General features: G+C 54.2%; 8 protein-coding genes across 8 annotated transcripts; 4 read left to right on the top strand and 4 right to left on the bottom strand.

The window, feature by feature from the left end:
• Positions 1-187: 187 nt before the first annotated feature.
• On the bottom strand, positions 188-1627 carry BDY24DRAFT_398642 (cytochrome b5-like heme/steroid binding domain-containing protein). The gene is made up of 5 exons (XM_076641717.1): positions 1476-1627; positions 1076-1389; positions 717-865; positions 534-630; positions 188-449 (listed from the first exon to the last, which is right to left on the bottom strand). Exons 1-5 carry the CDS (start codon positions 1576-1578, stop codon positions 210-212), a joined length of 903 nt encoding a protein of 300 aa, XP_076494002.1. The 5' UTR covers positions 1579-1627; the 3' UTR covers positions 188-209.
• A 1029-nt stretch (positions 1628-2656) lies between these two features.
• On the bottom strand, positions 2657-3995 carry BDY24DRAFT_398640 (uncharacterized protein). Its single transcript, XM_076641716.1, has 2 exons — positions 3545-3995; positions 2657-3463 (listed from the first exon to the last, which is right to left on the bottom strand). The coding sequence occupies exons 1-2, from the start codon at positions 3770-3772 to the stop codon at positions 2738-2740; spliced, it is 954 nt and encodes a 317-aa protein (XP_076494001.1). The 5' UTR covers positions 3773-3995; the 3' UTR covers positions 2657-2737.
• Positions 3996-4235: 240 nt separating this feature from the next.
• BDY24DRAFT_398638 (threonine aldolase family protein) lies at positions 4236-6457 on the top strand. The gene is made up of 9 exons (XM_076641715.1): positions 4236-4506; positions 4616-4637; positions 4710-4726; positions 4854-5031; positions 5122-5195; positions 5270-5477; positions 5550-5675; positions 5783-6002; positions 6145-6457. The coding sequence occupies exons 1-9, from the start codon at positions 4401-4403 to the stop codon at positions 6397-6399; spliced, it is 1206 nt and encodes a 401-aa protein (XP_076494000.1). The 5' UTR covers positions 4236-4400; the 3' UTR covers positions 6400-6457.
• Positions 6458-6668: 211 nt separating this feature from the next.
• Positions 6669-8907, bottom strand: BDY24DRAFT_398635 (uncharacterized protein). Its single transcript, XM_076641714.1, has 4 exons — positions 8368-8907; positions 7651-8224; positions 7290-7542; positions 6669-7169 (listed from the first exon to the last, which is right to left on the bottom strand). The coding sequence occupies exons 1-4, from the start codon at positions 8440-8442 to the stop codon at positions 7115-7117; spliced, it is 957 nt and encodes a 318-aa protein (XP_076493999.1). The 5' UTR covers positions 8443-8907; the 3' UTR covers positions 6669-7114.
• BDY24DRAFT_398634 (uncharacterized protein) lies at positions 8908-9383 on the bottom strand. The gene has a single exon (XM_076641713.1). The coding sequence runs from the start codon at positions 9329-9331 to the stop codon at positions 8954-8956; it is 378 nt and encodes a 125-aa protein (XP_076493998.1). The 5' UTR covers positions 9332-9383; the 3' UTR covers positions 8908-8953.
• A 210-nt stretch (positions 9384-9593) lies between these two features.
• BDY24DRAFT_169346 (fungal specific transcription factor domain-containing protein) lies at positions 9594-12764 on the top strand. The gene is made up of 10 exons (XM_076636237.1): positions 9594-9863; positions 9982-10091; positions 10188-10895; positions 10999-11320; positions 11397-11452; positions 11535-11600; positions 11679-11852; positions 11939-12130; positions 12203-12240; positions 12311-12764. The coding sequence occupies exons 1-10, from the start codon at positions 9858-9860 to the stop codon at positions 12667-12669; spliced, it is 2031 nt and encodes a 676-aa protein (XP_076493997.1). The 5' UTR covers positions 9594-9857; the 3' UTR covers positions 12670-12764.
• BDY24DRAFT_398625 (uncharacterized protein) lies at positions 12644-13471 on the top strand. Its single transcript, XM_076641712.1, has one exon. It carries the CDS (start codon positions 12789-12791, stop codon positions 13389-13391), a length of 603 nt encoding a protein of 200 aa, XP_076493996.1. The 5' UTR covers positions 12644-12788; the 3' UTR covers positions 13392-13471.
• A 4450-nt stretch (positions 13472-17921) lies between these two features.
• Positions 17922-20617, top strand: BDY24DRAFT_417673 (OSTA/TMEM184 family protein; the record flags this gene model as incomplete). Its single annotated transcript, XM_076643753.1, has 17 exons — positions 17922-17993; positions 18125-18187; positions 18295-18346; positions 18448-18557; positions 18644-18657; positions 18734-18871; positions 18961-19132; positions 19198-19219; positions 19312-19322; positions 19405-19489; positions 19568-19574; positions 19642-19715; positions 19798-19811; positions 19925-19974; positions 20075-20172; positions 20264-20375; positions 20446-20617. 17 exons carry the CDS (start codon positions 17922-17924, stop codon positions 20615-20617), a joined length of 1266 nt encoding a protein of 421 aa, XP_076493995.1.
• Between the last annotated feature and the right edge of the window lie 511 nt (positions 20618-21128).

Here is a 21128-nt window from a genome sequence, read left to right as displayed (position 1 = left end):
AAGCAATCGACTCTCAGCCGACACGACGCGTCTTCGTTCAGCTCGACCTTCCTTCTGTGAACGTCGAGGTCGTTCAGGAACGCTTCTCGCCGCGTTCAACGGATCGAAGAATCGCTGTCTCGAGCTTCAGCTGATAGCTGCTAGTTGAGTTGGAAGGAAGAGAACCCTCTCACCGAACCAGCCCGAACCTCGCGTCGCACCTCATTCGATCAAAGTTCCTTGCGATGATGATGCTGCTGCTGCTGCTCTGCCTCCTTCACAGGTACAGGTCTCGCTCCTCCTCCAGCTCCATGATGACCCTTCTCTCCAGGAGCCATCGGCGTAACTCCTCCTTCGACGATGCAGGGTCCAGGGATGGGAGTCGAAGGATCGATGGGAGGGAGGAGGACGGTTCCGACGCGACTGTACTTCGGATTGTTGGTGAAGAACTTCTTCCAGTTGGCGACTCCCTGAAGCGTAGAAGAAGAAATGGCGGGGTCAGTTGAGAGAGCAAGGAATCTGAAGGAAAAGAAATAGACGAGAGTCGAACGAACCACGAGCTCCTCGTCCGTCAACCCTCGTAGATCGTGAGTGAGATGATGAGGTTGAAAGCAGCCTGTAACGAAAGCTCTAGAGGCATCCTTTCCGGTCCTGAAAGTTGAAGGCCAAGAGAAAACTGATCAGTCTCAAGAAGCCACAAGAAGAGGAGAACGACGTGGGAGGAGGAGAGGACGAACATCATGTTGTACGATCCTCCTGGCCCGTAGACGCGTCGATTCGCAGAGACATCGAAGAGGACAGAGTCGATAGCAAGGTAGACAGGCTTGTTGGCGTCGGCACCAGTGTATCGAGCGAGCTGGTGATGGTTGAGAACGATGGGTGCGGGCTGCGAGGGGGAGAGGGCGGAGTCGAACAGAAGGGGAAGGAAGGGAAGAGCTCAGTATTTTTTCGCTGATGGAGCAGTGTTCTCAGCACAGAACCGGTGAGAATACAGACCCCTACGTCCCAGCTCTCGCCTCGAGTTTGCCTCGAACCCATCAAGCTCAGGATCTTTCGACCTTTGCGACCAACGAGAGAAGAGGAAACTCGAGCTCACCTTCCAAATGGTCTCCTTCCACATCTTCGCGATCTGCTGCTCGTACCCCCAAACAGGACTCCCCGTGATGAACTTCCCGACCACTGTCAAGCCCATCAGAGCTACGACCAAAGTCTTGAAGAATCTCCATGCTGTCCAGGGTTCCGAAGGGACGACATCGTCCGGGATCCCCTTCGCTCGACGTTCCTCCAAAGCAGCTTGTTCTGCCTTCCATCGAGCGTGTTTGAGGAAAGCTCCGTTCGCTGGTTTGTTGGTGACGGGTCGACCGGTGATGGGATGAGCGATCTTGGGATATTTGATCTCACCAGGACCCTCTGGAAGGAACGGACGAAGGGAAGGAGAGACGTGGTGAGCTCGAGGGAAGGAAGGGGACGAGAGACGGCTTTGGAATCTCTCTCACCTCCAGGTTTGCTCTTCGCGCGAGGATTCAGGCCGTCAAAAGTGAAGTCGTCGTCGACCGCTTGGGGTGGAGATGCTGGTGTTGGAGTAGAAGAAGAAGCCATGGCAGGGGAGCGAGTGAGATGGTGAGGGTTTGAAGCCGTCGAGCTCAACTTCGCCGCCCTGACTTCCCCTTCTGCGAAGCCCCTTGAATTCGTCCTTCTTCATCTTCTTCCTTGACCTCTGTAACAGTTATCGAGCAGTACAGCCTAAGAACAAGCGCGACCGGAATGTGATGCTTTTGTGTTGCTTGATCCCTCTCCGAAAAGCGTCCAAGAGCAGCGAGGAGGAGATCCGACGACGCGTTGTGAACAAAGGCCATCGGACACTACGAAGAGCGGAGGTGTAAGATCAAAGCTCATAATGGTGAGTAGATAAAGATCAGAATCAAAAGAATACTCCTCAATCCTCCTAGGCTTCCAATCCTTCCACAACCCATTATCCAACCCCTCCTTGTGCTCCTTCACCAACCCCTTCCCCTACTCCCAGTGAATCTTCAACCACGACGAGAGGAAGTGTCGTTCCTCCTTCCATTTCCTGAGAGGCGATCCCGGAAATATGATGAACGATCTTGGCTGAAGGGTTTCCGGGCGAGGAGGATCTGGGCCTCGAGAGCCCTCGACGGCGAGGGTTTTGTTGACGAGATCGGAGGGAGGGAGGTCTGAGAACGATATAACGGAGGATGGAGTCAGAGAATATGAGCTGAACATCACCGGTAAAGGAAGAGAGACGGAGAAGGAAAAGAACGAAACGCACGCGTCGAAATGTGAGCGACGACGTCGGCGACGTCAGAGAGAACCGGCGAGAGGCCTATGGAAAGGTTGAGAGACTGCTAGGAAGTTATTAGGTGATGGGGGTCGGAGGAAGACTTTTTCTCCTCCCTGCGACGTTTCTGTATCGAACGAGCCTGATGTTGAGCGGCGGTCGACCTTCGACGCGCTCTCTGGAACAAAAATGGACGATGAGAGATAGAGAGAGGGAAAGATGAGAGCGAACGGTTCAGTTTATTTCTCGAAGCAGGATCGCAGTACTGTAAGATGAACTCACGAGGAAGCTGAGGAAGTGCGTCGCGTCCCGTCGCTCTCTTGATTCAACTCCTGTCGCCGTCTCCGAGAGCTCTCTCTCCCTTCCTCCTCACGTAGATGTGTTTGAAACCCATGGATCCTACTCAACAAGCCAAAAAAGAAAAGAGAAAGACATACAGAAACCCTCTCTGAAACCTCCTCAATCATCGTCAATTTCATCCACCTCCATCTCCTCTTCTCCATCGTCTGCGTCCCTCTTCTTCGGCGTCTCCACCACTCCTGGACTTCCCTGTACCCTCGCTTCCGCCCCTGCTGTTTCCGACCCTCTCACGAAACTCTCCTCCCTCCTTTCTGTCAGCCCAACGCTCCCGCTCCCGCTACCGCTTCCCTCGACGTTTGATCCTCCAAGCAAATCCAAGAGACCCAACTTTCGAACGGTTCCATTCGCGGATCCTGTAGAGGAACCTCGACGGACGAAGGGAGGTGGGTGAGGGGAGGTGGAGCCGTTTGGAGAAAGGGTGTTGGGTTGAGGTTGGTGTCCAGAAAGGGGAGGAGAGGAGGAGGAGGGAGCGGCAGTGGTCGTGATGGTTGGAGGAGGAGGGTGAAGCGTCGAGGAGGAGGAGGAGGAGGAGGAAGGATGGTTGAAGGACGGGGAGCGAGATCCGTGAAGTGTTGGACGAGGAGATTTGGAAGAGGACGTGAGAGGTGCTGGATTCGGATTTGGAGGAGCCGAGGAGGGAGCGAGCGAGAAGGGGACGGAGGAGGAGGAGTGCTGGGCGGCAGTGGGAGTGGGAGGGAGAGGAGGGATGGAAGCTATAGAGGGAGCTGGTGAAGGAGGACCCCCGAAGGGTGGTAGAAGAGAAGAGTAGGATCCGTTGGTGAGAGAGAAGAGGAGGGAGTTGTACGCCATTTGAGAAGCGATTCGCTGGAAGGAGCGAAGAAGAGGGAAGGGAGAGAGGTCAGCTCGAGCTCAACACCCCCGAATCTTTCAACCGAAGAAACTCACATCTTCCTCCGCCGTCTTTGCACTCAGAATGCTCAGCAGCAGCTCTCTGTCTCCTCCTCCGTGCTCCGAGAACTGTCCCAGTATCTCTCGAAGGCTTGGAGGAGGAGGAGCGGGACCAGAGGGAGGGACGAAGGGAGGAGGAGGAGGAGGAATGGACGACGTTCCATTTGCTGGAGGATTGGAGTAGGAAGAGGTCCTACTCGGCGAGGGTGAAGGGTGTACCGACATTGGTGGAGGGAAGTATCTTTGGGCAGTCGTGGTTAAGGAGAGGAGGGAAGTCAAACCGAGGGAGGGAGGGAAGGAAACCCAAGTCCTTGGCCTTTTTGCCTTCGGAGGCGAGACCCAGGCTGAAAAAAGAATTATAGAAGGAAAGTGCCCGGACGAGAAAAGGATCGTCGCCTCGTTCCATGATACACAAATGTGCGAAGAACGTGAGCGTCTGAAAGGGACCGTGAGAGTTGAGGAAGAGGAGGGAGGAGGGCTGGAAGCTCACCGGAACAGGGACCGAGGTTGAGCTTGTGAGAGGTTTTCTGAGCCCGTCAGGTCCAGATTTTAACCTCAAAGGCTGACTAGATTGTTGGCCAGCGTCTTCAGAGTTCTCGATGTCAATTTTTTCTACCCTTTTCTGTCTTTTTCCTCGCGAAAAAAGGCCCCGGCTGTCGCCGTCAGCCCACCACTTTCCCTCCTTTCACCCTCAACCACATCCTCGCCTTTCAGGTCTTTCGTCGAAATCTCGTATCCTTTACTCTCTCTCCGGCTGTCGTCGTCGATATCACCGCTCCTCCGTCTTCGTCGGCCCTTCCTTCCATCCTCTCTCTCAATCTCAACCTCCCCTCTCCGAAGCAGCTTCGCCACGATGGTCTCGACTCCTCTTCCTCCTTCCTCCTTCCACTCGGTCACTGCTGAGATTGGAGGAGAGGAAAACGTCAAGATGCTGAACGCTATCTCCAGGGATTTTAGGAGTGAGTGGTCTCAGCCTTATCGGGGAGGGGAGAGAGGAAGAAAGCGCTCGAGCTCACATCTCGATCCCTTCCCCCTTTTGCCTTCTGCTCCCTCTTTCTTTTTCTACAGGTGATACGATCGCTATCCCTAGGTGAGTTCAAGCTCAATATCATCTATCTCTTCCCTAAAGATGCTGACTCGCTCACCTTCTACCATCACTCAGTGATGCCATGCTCCTCGGTTCGTTTCCATCTCTCGTCCCCCCCTCCTTTGTTCGCTTCTTCCTCGCCCCCTTCACACTTTCTTTCTCCTACAAGAGTTGGAGAAAGCGATACTGACTTGTTTACATCCCTTTCTGAACTTGCAGCCGGTCTCAAAGCGAGCAGGGGAGACGATGTCTACGACGAGGATCCGACAACTGCTGCCTTCGAAGCTCGTGTCGCAAAGCTCGCCGGCAAGGAAGCTGGTCTCTTCTGCTCCTCCGGGACGTTGACCAACCAGCTTGCATTCAGGACGTGGCTCACCCAACCTCCTCACGCCGTTCTGTGAGTAACTTTCGTCTTCTTGGAACGGCGACGACGCGTCGTTCTTCAACCCTCTGACGGCTTCTTTCCCTTCCTGTTTTCGACTCACAGCTGTGACGTCCGATCTCATGTCTACTGCTACGAGTCTGGAGGAATCTCCTTCCACTCTCAGGCTGCTACAACCAGTTCGTTCTCCTTCCTTCTTTTGCTCTTCGGCGTTTCAACTCTCTCCGTTCTGACCTCCTCTTTCCTTAATCAGCCGTTCTGCCTACGAACGGCCACCATCTCACTCTCGAGGACGACGTCGAGCACAACCTAGTCCTGGACGACAACATCCTCCAGGCTCCCACGAAGGTCGTGGCGCTCGAGAACACCCTCAGTGGGACGATTTTCCCACAGGAGGAGATCGTCAAGATCGGACGAAGGGTTCACGAAGCTGGGTTGATTTTGCATCTCGATGGAGCGAGGTGAGCGTTTCATTCTTTTCCTTTACCCGGATCCTCTTCGTGCTGCTGATCTTCGTTTCCTCTTTCACACAGGATCTGGAACGTGGCCGCTGAGAAGGGAGATCTCGACGCGCTTCCCGTCGTCCTCAAAGAACTCCTCGATCCTTTCGACTCGGTCTCGCTTTGCATGTCTAAAGGACTGGCAGCTCCTATCGGATCGTGAGTAGCAACTTCTCTTCGTCTCTTTTCTCGCTCTTTCGCTTGTTCTCCTCGCTTGTTCTCCTCGCTCGACCTGACCTTACCTTTCGTCCTTCTTCACTCCCCAGCGTCCTCGTCGGTCCAGCCGCTTTCATCAAGAAGGCCAAGCACTTCCGAAAACTCTTCGGTGGAGGAGTTCGTCAATCTGGAGGGCTCGCAGCCTCAGCAGATTTCGCTCTCACCCACAACTTCCCCGAACTCAAGAGGACTCACATTCTGACCAAGAGGCTGAACGACGCGCTCAAGGAGCTAGGAGCTAGGCTGACTGTTCCGGCTGAGACGAACATGGTGAGCCTTTTCTTTCTTCTGTTCTGTGACGGACCTTTAAAGAAGCGAGGACTCGAGCTCCGGACTGACTCAACTCGACGCGTCTCGTCTCTTCCCCTTTCTCTCTCCGCTCGCCATCTTCTCCCTTTCTCATCGTTTTCAGATCTTCTACGACCTCAAACCCCTCAACATCAACTTCGCAGACCTGCACGAGCGAGCTCTCGCCCTTCCCAACCCTATCCGGCTCGGAGGATCCCGAATCGTCGTTCACGTCCAAACCTCTGAGTCAGCGGTGGACGATCTCCTCGCTTTGATCTCGGAGATGAAGGAGGAGGAGATCTCGAAGGGATGGACGCCTATTCCAGTGGTGGAAGGGAGCTCTTCCGGTGCTGCTACGTCTGGATACGGGAGCAAGTAGCGGGGGGGGAGAAAGCGAGGTCCAGACGGGGAGGGGGGTTGGGGGTCTTGATTCGAGGGTTTTTGATAGATTAGATCTCATACATAGATACGTAGTTTTTGGGTTTTGGGTCTTTGCACTGGTTTCATGTTTGTTTCTGCTCGATTGCTGCTCAATCGAAGACCGTCAGATCTTGAAAGGAAAACGAGCAAATCGGCCTCGACGCGTCTCCTTCCCTCTTTCTGCAGCTCTGAAAGCGAAACCTTTCGAGAGACGGAGTGATTGAACGATGATACCAAGAAATCATGCGATGCTAAACGGTCACGTCCGAAAGGTTCCAAGAAACAGAGGACAGAAAGAGAGACGAAACAAGCGAAGCGAAGCAGCGTGAAGGAACGAGTGTACAAATGTAGAGCAGGAGGAAGAGTCCATGCAAGTGTGGGAGGCGTCTGGACCAGTAGACTCAACTAAATGGAAAGGAAAGGGGATGAGTCGTCTAAGTGGGGCGCAATCGAGGAGAGAGAGAGAGTACAACTGAACTGAGAGAGCGAAAACGAGAAGCTGAACGACGCCGCGACTAGACTAACATACGAACGGGACGGAGAATGATACAAAGAGAGAGTGGGTATCAGGTGGAAGCAAGTGTGGACGTGTAAGCTAAGTCCGAGTAGGCGGTGATGCAGCGGCGACCGATGGGTAATAGGCGAGAGGAGGAGAGCGGGAGGGTTCGACGCGGTTATTCCTCCTTGTGAGAATGGAAGATTTCGACTCCAGCAGAAGCAGCGGTTTTCCTGAGGAAAAAGAAAAAACAGGGGTGAAAAAAAGAGAGATCAGCTCAAACGATCGACGAACGGGAAAGCTGGTGAAGACCCGACGCGTCTCCGAGAAGAAAGAGAGCAACTCGAACGTACCTCGTCTCTTGGAAATCCTTGGTAGACTGTCGAGATGGAGGTTGAAGTTGGATCCTAGGAGCGGGAGGAGGAGGAGTGGTAGGTTCGGAGATGGTGGTAGTGGTGGGTTTGGGGTTCGAGGTCGCGGCTGAGTCGTCTGGCGAGAGGAGGAGCGAGTCGAGCCCAGTCTTGAGATCCTTCAAAGCAGCAGCTTCTTGAGCTTCCTTCTCCTCCCTTTGTCTGGATTCTCGTCGTTTTCTGATCCAGGCCATCCCTGAAAAGCGAGAACGAGAACGACGGAAGGAAAAGAACGACGCGTCAGTGATTTGAACTCTCGAGACGAACGCCGCCGCTTTGAGACACGCAGAGGAGAGAAACTCACCACTACCATCATCCTCGTCTTCCTCCTCAGCCCTTCCGACACTTCCCAAGCCCTGACTTCCCCATTCCTTGAAGGACTCCCCTTCCAAAGCCACCCTTTCCACCTGCTTGGCGGACTCCATCGCCCTCGACCCGTAGACCCTGCCGTTGAGCATGCTGATCCCTATGGGAGACCTCGACCTCTTTGTAGACGACCCATCCATCGACTTGGATCCTCGGTGACGACTTCTCCAGCCGGACGAAGGGGAGGAAGATCGTTCGACTTCGAGGGACAGCTCTTTGGCGGTTGGGGAGCGAGCGCCTTCGATCGAGAGTCTTCTGCCTTCTTCTTCTTCCTCGTCTGCTCGAGGGTCAGGGAGAGTGGCAAACTTGATGGAAGGGGACCGAGAGCCTGAGGGGTTGGAGGAGGAAGAAGAGGAGGGGTTGGGATCGAGGGTGGTGGTCGGGGAGAGAGCGTGGTCGCTCGAGGAGAGGTCGAGGGAGCGAGTGCTTCTTGAAGGGGAGGGAGGCGAGGAGAAGGAGGTTCGACGGGGTGAAGGAACGGTGGAGGAGGAAGAAGAGCCGCATGGGTTGAGCTGATGGGGCAGAAAGAAGGAGAGAGAGAGAGAGAGAGAGAGAGAAGAGGGAGGGAGGGAGAGAGGGCAACGGTCAGGAACATGAGAGCTGACGTTCGTTCATCAGAGATCCCCAGCTTCAAAGAGGGGAACAGAGTACTCACAAGGATACCACCTTTCCTACCAGGAGAGCTTGGATTCCAAGATGTTGAAGAAGGAGGAGCGAGAGCTGTAGCCATGGAAGAGGAGATGAGGTCGCGCGACGGGCTGTGTGGATGAGGGACGATGGGTTGGGAGCGAAGGAGAGCTTTGAAGTCGTAGAAGCTGGAGGTGTATGGAGTAGAGTGACTGGGTGCTACGAAGATCTGAAGTTTGGAAGGAGAATACAATGCGATGCTGGTGGTTGGGGGGGAGGAAAGGAGAGAAGAGGGTTGAGATTTCAGCCCACCGAATTTCGAGCTCGCTCGGCTGCTCCGTAAGTTTTCTTGAAATCGAGATTACAAAGAACACACAAACAGGATCTTACATCATAGACGGCCTGCGTCTGTTTCTCCAAATCCATCTTGCCCAGGTGAAAGCTGGGTCGCCCAGGGAACGCTTCGATACAGAAGGGGGCCGGGGAGGAGTGTTGAGCTCGACTCTTCCTTCCTTCCAGCGTCTTTCTCCAGCGCCCAACGAGCCGACCGGTGCTGCGATGCTTTGCAGGTTCGTTGCAGGCCATGAGAGGTCTATATGTACGTCGCTTTAGGCTCAGATGACCGAGAATCTACAGTTTTGGGGAGCTCTCTCTCTCTCGCGCCTCTTCCTCCTCACCACCTTCCTTGAGCTCGATGATTCGAACCCTCCTCCCTCCTCCTCAGTCCCCGTCCGCTCGATCTGCTCGCCCAGACCTCGATACACTTCTATCCCGTCCGATATGAACGGAAAGAAGCTCACTACTGTGGAACGTGGAACTCTCGGTCTCGAGAAGAGAAGCGTCAAAGAGTGGACCTCGCTCGAGCTCACGGTCCGTCCTGCTTTGGAGACCTCGACGAAGGCGATGCTGAACCGCAGGCATCGCCCGTAGTTTCCTGATGGCGATGAAAGGGCTATAGCGATGCGAAGAACGAAGAGGGGCATCTTAATCATTGCTAAGAAGAGGAGGAGGGAGGTGAAGCAAGGGAGGGAGGAGGAGGTGAAGGTTGGGTGCGAAAAGCCTCCCCTTCTTGCCTCCCTTGATTTGATGCCAGAAAAAAAATGAGGGAAATCTGGAAGTTCCACAGGTACCCATCTGGTGCTTCAAGAGATACAACGAACTCTCACATAACATTTTTCTCTTATGTAGGAAAGTAAATCAGCGAGTTTTCGGCGTCTCAAGAGTCTTCCTCCTTTGGCGAGCTCGTTCCTCAAACCACCACCTCCTTGTTCTCGATCTTACTCTCTAGACGTTCGGAAACCCTCTTGCAGCTTCGATGAGCGCGTCAGCATCCTCTTCCTCTTCGTCTAAACTGTCGAAAGAAGGTCAATCGACGCTCAAGGTGTGGGTCCACTCCCGTGCTCCTTCCTTCTCCTCCTCCCTCCCTTCCCGTCTTTCGACCAAACTCCTCCGATCCATCTCGCTGACCTGGAGTCTCACCTTTTGGATCATCTTAGGGCATGTCAGAGATGTCGATCTATGAAGGTCAGCTATACAGCCTCTGCTTTTCCTGCCTTTCTAGCTTCGACAACTCATGGCCCTCAGCTGACTCGGACTTCTTCGCTTCCTCCTCTCCTTTTCCCTTGCTCCTCTCCGTCTTCAGTACCGATGCCCTGGACCCTCCCCGAATACGACTCAATGCTCCAAGTGCATCAAGGCTGGAGTGGACTGCGTCGTTGAGCAGCATCGAAGAGGAAGGAAGCTGGGAACGAGGTTGGTTGAAGTCTTATCGAGCCCTCCTTCGCCTCGGACGCGTCGTTCCTGGCTCTCTCTCTCTCGGCTGACACCTTGTATATCTCCGTTTCCCAGACTTACGGACCCCGAGAAAGCTCTCATTCGAATGAGGAGTGCCTTCGACATCATTCAGAAGTCGAAGAACGTCCCTATCCCTTCTGAGGTCGCCGCCTTCTTCGAGTCTTCCTCAGCAGCAGCAGGGCCGAGTTCTCGTCCTCCTTCGGCAGCTTCGTCGTCCTCGATGGGATCACCCCCAACTGCTGAACCCAACACTCGACGTCCCAAGAACAAGACGACTCACTCCTCCTCGTCGTCGATATCGCCCGCTGTTCAATCGCCAGCCCTCGACCTCAACCTCCCCTCCTCTTCCAACCTCGTGGCCAACAACCCTCAACCCGCCTCCATCTCACCACCACTCGATACCTCTTCTTCCAACTTCCCTCCTCCACCCTTTCTTCCTCCACCACCTCAATCCGCCCAAACCAGAACCGCCGCCATCCAGCTCAACCAAACCCCCGTCAGCAGACTCGGACCTCCCTGCCCAGGTGGTTTCCTCACCTTCCCATCCCAATCCTCCTCCACCACCGAGCTTCAATCTACGTCCAACCAGTTCGACGACATCGGACCTTCCTCACGACCTTCCATCAGTCTCGCTTCGCTCTTCTCGTTGGAGCAGGAGGACTCGTCGAGGTCGAGCTCGCACGTCGATTCGGAATCGTTCAGGCAGGATCCGATTAGGCTGGGATACTTGACGGAGGAGGACTCGAGGGCTTTGTTCGATCTGTGAGTGGAAAGTCGACGAGAGGGATGGCTGGAGGTGAAGTTGGCGAGTAGAAGAGTTGGAACTGAATCGGGTTCCTCTGCTCGCATTCTTCTTCGCTTTTAGGTTCATGGACAAGATTGATCCGATCATCTGTTACTTCGATAGAGTTCTCTACACACACGGTCAGCTTCTCGTTTGCTGCTTGGGCTTCGCTTTGCTCGAGCAGCTGGCGTTCGAGGAGACGCGTCGCTCCCGTCTCACCGTCTCACCGTCTCTTCGCCTCTTCGCCTCTGACCACGACGCGTCTATTCCTCCTTCCCCTGCAGACTACGTCCGAGAGTCTTCACAACTGCTCTTCACCACTATCCTCGCAATAGCTCTCAAGTTTTCACCTCCCATCGATGCTACGACTCGAGATCGAGTTCGAGGTCTGGCTCGAGATCAGGTGAGCCTCAGCCTCGCTCTTCACCGCTCTCATCTCATCTTTCGCTAACCCTCTATCTCATTGCTCCACTCTCTAGGTTCTCCGAATCATCAGTGATGGAGAGGAGCAGACGGTCGAGAGTGTGCAGGCGTTGTAAGTCTCGTTCTTCGTCCCTCCCTCTTTCTTCTTCTTTCTCGAGCTTTCCTGACAAATATGTCCTTTTATCTTCGAACAGGCTTCTCATGACGGAGTTCAAGGAACAGGACGACCGACAAGCGTACTTCCTGCTAGGAATGGCTTGGTGAGTCTTCTTTTCGATGGTTCGAACCGACGCGTTCTGTTTCCTGACTCTCCTTCCTTTCCCTTTTTTTCGCTCCAGCCGACTCGCAATGGATCTCAACCTCGGACAGCCTCTCGTCACTCTCGACGAACGGCGAAACCGCAACAGGATACGAGCCTGGCTCAACGCTTTCAGCGCTGATCGTCGATTTGCGGGATGTGGTGCGGTCGGATCGCCATCGATGATGAGCGAGGATTGGGCGGTCAGGAACTGGTACGTCTCTCACTACTCTCGTTCAACGCTAGTACGGTCGAAGATCGGGGACGCGATCTGATCATTTTTCTTCCTTCCTCGAACAGCTCAAACTTCCATCGACACCCTCTCTCTTCGTTCGGTGATGCTCGTCTCGCCGCCGCGATTGAGCTTCGAAAACTCCTCGGACGATACGATACCCTGATCAAGACCAACGCCGAACACGTTCAGGGACCCGATAAGACTCCTCTGTTCAATCTGAGGGACCTCTTCGCCGCTGCGGCGTCGGAACTTCAAACGTGAGTTCTGATCTTGTCTTCTTCCCTCCTCGACGAACCTCGCTGACCCGTTTCCATCAATCACTTCATCAGCTGGTCGAGAGTCTGGACCGCAGAGATCCTTGATCATCGTTCGTCCCAACGCGCTCCCTTCGAGAGAATCTCGAGCTGACTCCCCGACTTCCTTCCGCTCTTCCTCAGACCCCAAAGCTTTCCCGCTCGAACTCCACCTCTGCGAAGAGCACGGTCAACTTCAGATCGCCCATCACTGGCTCTACCAGGTCTTCCGTTTCCCGACGCTCCCTCCGTGGGTGAGCTCGCACGAAGACTGGGAGGCCGAACGACGAGCCGCGCTGGCCGCTTGTCTTTCGGGAAGCTGCAGGATCCTCAAGCTCATGATTGCGACGCCGAACGAGATGCTTTCTTACTCTCCGTTCGTAATACGACTGCTCTTTTTTTTTCTCGTTGGGTCGCTGTTCGATAAACTGACCTGCCGTTCGGGTTCGTTTCCTCTCTCGTTCTTTTCAGCGACATCGAGCACTTGTTCTACTCCTACGTGAGCACATCGACCTCTTTTTATCTATCTAGTCAAAAGTCTAAATCTGAACCTTTCTCTCGCTTCTCACAGGCTACGTTCTTCCTCCTCAAGGCAAGCTCGAGCTCTCTTCGGTTTTCTGGGATGCGTCCCCTCCGCTTTCTCTTTGCTGACCTTCCCCTTCCCCCTTCCGTCCCCCTTCCTCTCCTCCCAGATGTTCAAAGCCCGAATCCTCGAGATCGAACTGTTCGAACCAGCCTCGATCGCGTTCATCTTCGACCTCCTCCGTCTCTCCGTCGCCAAACTCGAAGAGTGCGCTCTCGACCCAACCCACACCATCTCCCTCCATCTCAGACTGCTCAAATCCATCCTCACCTCCCACCCTCAGTACGCTCTGGCCTCTTCTTTCCCATCGACCACCACCACCACCATCCTCCCACCTTCCTCTCCTTCCCTCGAATCCCCCACTCGACTTCGATTGGCCACCGGCGAGACGACGACGACGGACTCGGAGAAGACGGGAGGAGGAGGAGGAGAGGTCGAGATAAACGGGAGCGGGAACGGGGGAGGGGAGGAAGGACGAGCAGGGGACGCGTCTTCATCGTCGGCGGCAGCGGCGGTGGTGGAGGGAGGAGGGGGAGGATCGGACGTTGGAGACATCTCGGTGTTCCTTGGAGAGGATTGGTCGGATCTATGGTTGGAAGGAGGAACGGCGGATACGGGGGAGCTCGATTTCTCCTTCTTTGATTTCGCAGCTCCCAACTGAAGCTTCTTAGATAATATCTTACGATTTTTTACTCTCTCTCTCTCATGACGTTCTCACGAAACGTATGCGTCCGAGGGATGGAGCTTCACGAAGCTCAGGTAAAGGAATACATAGGTAGGGATGGAGCTCAGGTACATACATAAAAGGGACGCGTCCGTCCGGGTATAACCGCGTCCTCGCACCGATCCAACACCCTAAAAGATGTCGAACTCGAGCGAAAAAAAGAACGCGGAGAGGGGAAAGGTGAAAAAGAAAAGAAAAGAAAAAAAAAAGGGGGGAGGGTCTTGAGTCGTCTCCAACTCGAAAGGAAGAAAAGAAAACAACCTCGCCTCCCCCCCCCCAAAAAAAAGAGAAAAACTCGACGCGAGCGACCGAATTCACCCCAATCATCCTCCTTCTCCTCTTGAACACAAAGCCACCCGTTGCTCGACTCTACTCTCTCCTCCTTCTCCGTTCGATCTCCCGAAACCTCTTCTCCACCCCATCCCATCCACTCATCAACTCCAGCCGTCCCAATCTCCGAGCTCTCCTCGCCTCGCCTCTCTTTGAACCCTCTCCGCTTCTCCTTTCTTCCTTCCGAAACCCCGACCCCCGAACCCAAAACAACCGACACCCCCTACTCCGCTCCGCTTCCCCCGTCCCGTCCCGAGATCAACGACCATCCCCTGAATCCAACCAAACTCCCCTCTCTCTTCTCGACGCGCCCTCTCCCTCTCTCCCTCTCCTCTTCTCTCGACCACCCAAGAGCGCAAGCACAAGCAGGAAAAGCAAACAAAAGAAAGCGAGCCAAGACTCTAGCGATCCTCCGAAGAGGATGCTTTTTGCTCTGCTGTGCTGTTGCTCGAGGTAGCTTAAAAAAGAGAGAGAGAGAGTAGTTGGGCGGGAACGGGAACGGAGGAGGGGAAGACGGGACGGGGATAGGGATCACCGAGGTTGAGAGAGAGAGGGAGGGAGAGGGAGAGGGTGTGGGTGGGATTGAGTGAGAAGGGGGAGGGGTTTGGGAGTAGAGGAGGGGAAGAGGGAGGAGGGAGGAGGGAGAGGGAGAGAGCGAACGAACGAACGAACGAATAAGGGAGGGGGAGTGTGAAAGGATGGATGAAAGAAAGAAAAAGGAACGGGAAAAGGAAAAGGTCTCTTGGAGAGTAGAGCGTGTGGGTGTGGGTGTGTGTACTGAAAGGGAGAAAGATTTGTCGAAACGAGGACCTGCGCCTCGAACAAACTTGACTCGGGAGCGAATCGACGCGTCTCGACGCGTTCGGATTTCGCTCCTTCTTGGTCGTTGTTTGATTTGAGCCCTCGAGATCCCAAACTTGCCAACGTGGAGAAACCAACCCTCGACTCGTCGTCCAATCCCTCTCCTCCCACCTCCTCAGCCAGCTCGCCCAACCAACAGCAACTCCTTTTTCCCAAAACCTCCTCGCCCCACGAAACCCAGCCTCCTCTTCCTCCTCCTCCCTCCTCTCCTCCACCACCACTCGCTCCTCAAATCCTCCTCCCCTTCCAACCCCTGATCAACCTCCCAGTAAAAAAGCCAGCGTCCAACCGGCCCAAATCCCCGAGGTTTCCCCAAAACCTAATCCTTCGCCAACCCTCCAAACCGACCCTCTCAACCCTCCCAGCTCTCCCTCTCTCCCTCCCGCTTCCTTCGCTTCCCTAAGTCTCTCACACACACACCACCCTCGACGAGAAGAGAGAGAGAATCCCCAGTGAAGGAAATCCTCTCTCTCTCTCTCTCTCTCTCTCGATCCAACCCCAAATCCCCCGAAACCTCGGTCTTCCATCCCTCGACGATGCTGTGCTTTGGTTGGAAGAAGATCCTCCTCCTCCTTCTCCGATGGTTGCTTCCGCTCCGCTCCTCCCAGGAAAAAAAAAACGAACGACCTCGAAGAAAGAAACCCCACACCCACGAAACCCACCCACTCGTCGACCTCCTCTCCGTCTAAACGGTTCCAAGGATTCCAAATCGGGAGTCTCTCCCCAAGGTCGATCCGATCGATCCAAATCTTCTCGAGGTCAGGAACGCGGTGTAGTCGTTCGACGCGTCGAGAGAAGAAGGAGAGGAGAGGAAAGTTGAAAGACGGGAGGAGGAGAGGGGTGGATTTGCCTTGCGGCGGGAGGGGAAGACGAAGAATCTGGCCGCCGGAGGTTGGGGAGGGTGGAGGGGTTTTTCCGCTGGAACGATAAACGAGTTTGGGAGGAAGGTGGTGGATCCGGTAGGTGACGACGACGACCCTGACTCTGACTCTGAGCAATCTGATTGAGTGGGTTTCCCGATCTGGTTCCGACCTCTCACTGAAAAGAGAGGAAGAGCGACGACGACGAGGGATGGATCCGTCGCGAGGAGGATCCTGTAGTGAAGTGTTGTGGGTGGTTTCGTCGTCGAGATCGAGGGAAAGATGGGCTAGATGGCTTTGGAGAGAGAGAGAGAGAGGAAGTGGAAAGAGGGGTGGATCCGACGCGTCGTTTTCGTTCGAGGGTGAGGTTGGGGAGTTGTGTTTTCACTGGGTGTGAGAGCAAAGACGACGCGAAAGATAATTAGCATCGGCCAGCTTCAGATCTCGAGAGAGAGAGAGAGAGGGACTTACTTTAGGGTTAGAACGTCCAGTGGCATGTCCCTCCGTCGCCTCTTGATCCAAACCGTTTCGAATCCTTCGAGCGAAACGGCTGCTGAATCCCGTGTGAAGGAAGAGCGCGTCGTCGTTCGAGATCAACCGAAAAGTTCCGAACCGAAGAGGACTGTTTAGAGGGGGGGACCGTCCGGAGAACAAGATGAGTGGGGGGGCGGGGGGGGGGAGGTGTGTTTCTTGAGGTTGTTTTTTCGTGAGGAGGAGGAGGAGGAGAGGAAGCATCGTGTCTTGGGGAGGAAATTCGAGAGGGAAAAGTGGGATCGATCGAGGTGGAGGGAGGGTTGGGCGAACGAAGGAGGGCTGGGAGGGAGGTCGGGTTGAGCGAGGAGTTTGGAATGGTTGAAGGGTTCTTAGGTTTGGATTGTGGTTGGGAAGGTCTGGTTTGGGATAGTATTAAGAAAGGGGGAAGGAGGTGGACATTGGTCTGCGAGGGGAATCGCAGCGAGAGGGTTGATTCAAAGGTGGTCGAAGGAGGAGGAGGAGGAGAGGGAGCGAGCGAGTGAGGATTCGGAACGAGAGTTTTGATAGAGATGGAGGAGGTGGAAAGGGTGAAGGTAGGGGATTTCGTAGGGGTCTTGGGAAGGTTTGGTTGTAGTTGCGATGCGTTGGTACGAGGGGTCTTGGCTGAAGGCGTTCGTTGAGACTGAAGAATAAAAAGAGAGAGAGAAGGAAGGGAAGGAAGGAAGGTCAGCTTCGAAGAAACAGAATCGAGCTCATTTTTTTCGCCCTTATGAACTTTGAACGCGATTCAACCAGCTCCCAAGCACGACGGTCTCCCTACAGCCACCTTGAAACCCCCTGAAAGTCTTCTCTGAGGCAAAGGAAAGAAAGGCAGAAGAGCTCACCTTCGAGAGCCAGCGAGACGCGAAGGGGAGGCGGAGGAGACGAGGGAAGCCCTCTTTCCTCTTGAAGAAGAAGAAGAAGCTTCGAGATGGAGTCTTGCGAGATGATAGCGAGTGGCCGTCTACGATGGAGGGGATGAACCGAGGGCGAGAAGAGGGTGGCGAGGCAACATGACCGTTGGAGAGGAGAAGGAAAGTTAAGCTCTGCGTGCACGACCTCGTCTCTGCTTCCTTCCTTCGTTCCTCGAGCCTGGGCCATCGCGGGAGAGATTTTTCGAGGGATGTTCAGACTGTGAACAAAGACCATCAGAAGGGGAATGACTACCCATCCTCGTTGACTTTTCTGGAAATTTTGAAGCGTTTCTTCTTCTCCTCCAATCCATCGGCGCACCACCAAAACAGTCCGTTCCTTTGCCATCGCGCGCCCCTCGCCTTTTCTGAGCTTGTTGTCGCTTCGATTATGTTTTTCCACCAGACGGCCTGGGAATCAAGACAATCGAGAGGGAATCTTTTCAAAGCCTTGGGGATCAAACCCAGAGGCTTGATGCGAAAACGGAGGAAACGTTGGGTTCCGCCGTCGCGGACGCGTCTCGTCTCGCTTCTTCCCTCCCTCCTCTCCGTCGTCGTTTCCTTCTTCGGATCTCACCCAACTCAGGCTTTTTTTCGGTTCTGGTTCTCCCTTCTTTTTACCTGAGATTTTTTTCGGATCGAGACGCGGAGAAAACGATCAGCGAGAAGAGAGAGGAGATTGGAGTGGAAGAGGTTCGAGAGACGCAGGGGCGGAGAGACGTTTCGTTTCGTCTTCGAGAGAAAAGCTGGCTTCGCACGACGACTTTGCGTTTCTCAGACCAACGAATAAAAGCTGCTCATTGCAGAGCGAAGCGGACGCGTCCAAAAAAACTCAGTCTCGTCTGTTTATAGATCCTCAGGCTACCGCGCAAAGGAGGCTGTTGTTCACCTCCGTCTTTCCTCCCTCCCTCTCTTTCTTTCAATCCTCAAACACCCACCCTCCTTTCGCTCCCTTCTTGAAGCTCGACGATCCATGGTACTCGACTCTCGCGTCTGCAACTCTACGAACACTCTGGCAGTGGCTCAAGATGCCTTCTGGGACTTTGTGAGTTTCAAACTCCCTCCCCTCGTTGTTGAGCTCGACTCGACCTCGTTCCCCCTTTCTTCATTCTTCTCTCTCGCTCTTTACGACCACCCCTCACGAGAGATTTGAAGCTGAATCATCTCGTTCTGTAGTCCGACGATAGCTGGAGTCCACATAAGATCGGTTGGACTGTCTCTGGCGCGTGTGGAGTAGCAGTAAGTTGGTTCCTCGATTCCTCCTCCCGAATCCTCCCTCCCCTTCTCGCTCCATTCCTGCATCGACGAGAGAAAGCTCATTCCTCGCCCTTTTCTCCTCAAAACAGACCACGATCGTCACTTTCACGACCCTCACGCTACATGCTCTGAACTACCAAAGTAAAAACCCCCTCGTTCTTCCGCTCTCAGGGTGACCGAAACGACGGAAAGTCGAGCTCAACCACAGCCCGCTGATCTCTCCCCTCTCTTCCTCTTGCAAGTCCCTGCTCAACAGCGACAGATAGGTCGAGTCGTGCTCATGCCGTGGGTCTACGGCGTTCTCGCGTTCTTCTCGTATCGGTATTTTCGGTACTTCATCTACTTTGAGCTCGTGAGTCGTTTGGTCCCTCTGTCCGCTGCTTTCGTTTCTCTCTCTCGCTTTCCTTTGACCGCTTTCATTGACTTCCTCCCGTTCAGATCGAAGTCGCATAGTAGGTGTCTCTCCTCTGCTCTCAACTTCCACGCGACTGACTAGAGACGTCTCATTCGTCTTTGCGGTTTTTGCAGCGAAGGAATCACCCTCGCCGCATTCTTGCTGCTCCTCGTCGAGTTCGTCTCTACCGCGGCTTCCAACGGCGACGTCAAGAACACTCTTCAGAGGAAGGATAAGGAGGGTCTGCCGATGACTTTCGGGTTGATTAGATTGTGAGTTCGACACTAGTCTCTTCTCGTTCGAGAGCTTCAGAGGTGAGGACGCGTCGCTCACGATTGCCCGACTTCTTTTTTTTCTCCAGCCGTGCTTCGAAACCCTACTTCATTCACGCTCTCAAGTGGAGTGTACTCCAATACGCCATCTTTCGACCCCTCATCTCGATCGTGGGAATCATCTGCGAAGCTTTCGATGTCCTGTGTCCTGAGCAATACTCGGTTCACTTTGCGGAAGTTTACCTGGAAGCCTTCGACTTTGTACTCATCTCCTTCCTTTCGTCTCACTTTGTTAGTATCTGCTGATCCCTGGTTCATCTCTGCAGGTCGTGATCTCCATCGCTCTCTGTCAGTCACTGTTTACTTTCGTCTCGCTTGACGCGTCGTTTTTTTCCAACTGACCTCTCGCCTCTCGAATTCCCGATCCCTCCCTCTCTCAGATGGTCTGGTGGTGAGCTACACTCTTCTCCCTCTTCGTGCATCTCGCTCGACGACATTCGGCGAACCTGACGCTCTTTTGCTGCTCTTCTCAGTGCTGGTACGATCTGACGAAACACGAGTTGAAGGGAAGACAGCCTTTGAACAAGTTCCTCTCCATCAAGTTGATCGTCTTCTTCAGTGAGTCCTTCTCTTCACCTTTCTGCTCTCTACGGTTCCGTCGCTGACCCGTATTTGCCTCTTCTTGGTCGTCTTCAGCGTTCTAGTCAGTCCCGTCGTTTCTCTCACCTCCCCTCTTTCGCTCCCCACTGACCATCGCCGTCTATTCGCAGCCAATCGTTCGTTATCTCCGCTCTTGCTAAGCACGGATATATCACAGCAAACGAGTACTGGACTGTGACGAACAGTAAGCCTGGTTCTTCCTCTCCTCGAGTCCAACGACGCGTCGAAGCTGACCCTGCCTTGATGTCTTTCGTTCGCATTTCCAGTATCTGACGGCTTGGTACGTATATGGCTCAACCTACGTTCGAGGGAAAGTTGGAGGTGTTCGAGACGAGCAGATCCGACTTTGAAGCTGACCTTCTTCTCTCTTCTCCTTCGACTTTCCCTTCGCAGAACGCTCTCTGCATCTCCGTCGAGATGGTGATCTTCTCAGTGTGGATGGCGTAAGTCCACTCTTTCTCTTCTTCAAGGTTCTAGTAGTCCTCAGCACTGAGGAACAAATAAACAACCGCGTCTGACCTTTTTCTCTCCCTCTCCCTCCAGCTTCGCCTTCCCCGCCAAAGAATACAACGGCCTCGGAATCCGATCTTGCTCTTTCCTGAACTACCTACGCTTCATTCGAGACGTGATTTGGTTCGGGGGTGAGCCTCTTCCCTTTCTGTGCCATCTCGTCTTTCGACGCGTCGTCTTTCCTTCCTTTCTGACCTCCTCCCTTTTGCTTCTGTCAAACAGACTTCGCCATGGAAATCTGGACAGCAAACCTCTTCTTCTTCGATTACCTTTGCGGCAAACCTGGAACTCGATCCAAGGAGATGAACGGGTTTGATCATCGTCTCAACAAAGCGTGAGCCCGCGGCTCTGATCTTTTCTCCTTCCTCCTTTCGCTGACTGGACCAATTCAACCATCTTCGCAGCTTCGGCGTCGATGAAGATAGTGAGATCCCGATGAGCACTTCTGGAGGAGGAAGCAAGTCTGCAAGCGAGGCGAACGGCGGAGGGAGTTACGCTCCGATTCAGAGGAGCGAGTCGACGGGCGGGGACCTCAGTGGGAAGAAGGGGAGGGATGTGCATGGGACCTGGAGGTAGATAAGACTTTAGGTTGGTACTTTTCGATGGTTTCTAGGTGCGGTTTCGAGGGAAGTGAGCAAGACAGGGAGCGAGAGAGCGACGCGTCGCGCGCGGAGATGGACGAAGGAGAAGCAGTCGTCCCGCCTTCTCTATCAGCTCTAACTATGTCCCCAACGAGCTCTTCGTCGGTTACTGCCCTCTTTCGCAGGAGCGAGGAGCGAGGAAGGCGAGGAGGGACTGGAGGGGAAAGATCAACGGTCGTCGTAACGACTGAAAGCAAAGGGGAGGCTGCGAGAGGCTCGGAAGCAAAGAGTCTCATTCTCCCTGATACACTTCTGTACAAGATGCGAGTCTGAGGGCGAGCAGGCGAAGTAGAGGAGGGTCGACAAGAGAGGGGACGAGTGGTGAGCTTCGCGTTTCGTCGATCTCTTGTTTTCAGGGTCCTCCTTCAACTGAAATGGCCAGTTTTTCTCAGCCTGAACACTTCACAACAAGAGCTCTCAAATCTGATCCCTCTTCTGGGTCCGCG

Source organism: Mrakia frigida, assembly GCF_051309035.1.
Source record: "Mrakia frigida strain ATCC 22029 unplaced genomic scaffold BDY24scaffold_30, whole genome shotgun sequence".
Lineage (NCBI taxonomy): Eukaryota > Fungi > Basidiomycota > Tremellomycetes > Cystofilobasidiales > Mrakiaceae > Mrakia > Mrakia frigida.
This window is presented reverse-complemented; position numbering and strand designations above follow the sequence as displayed.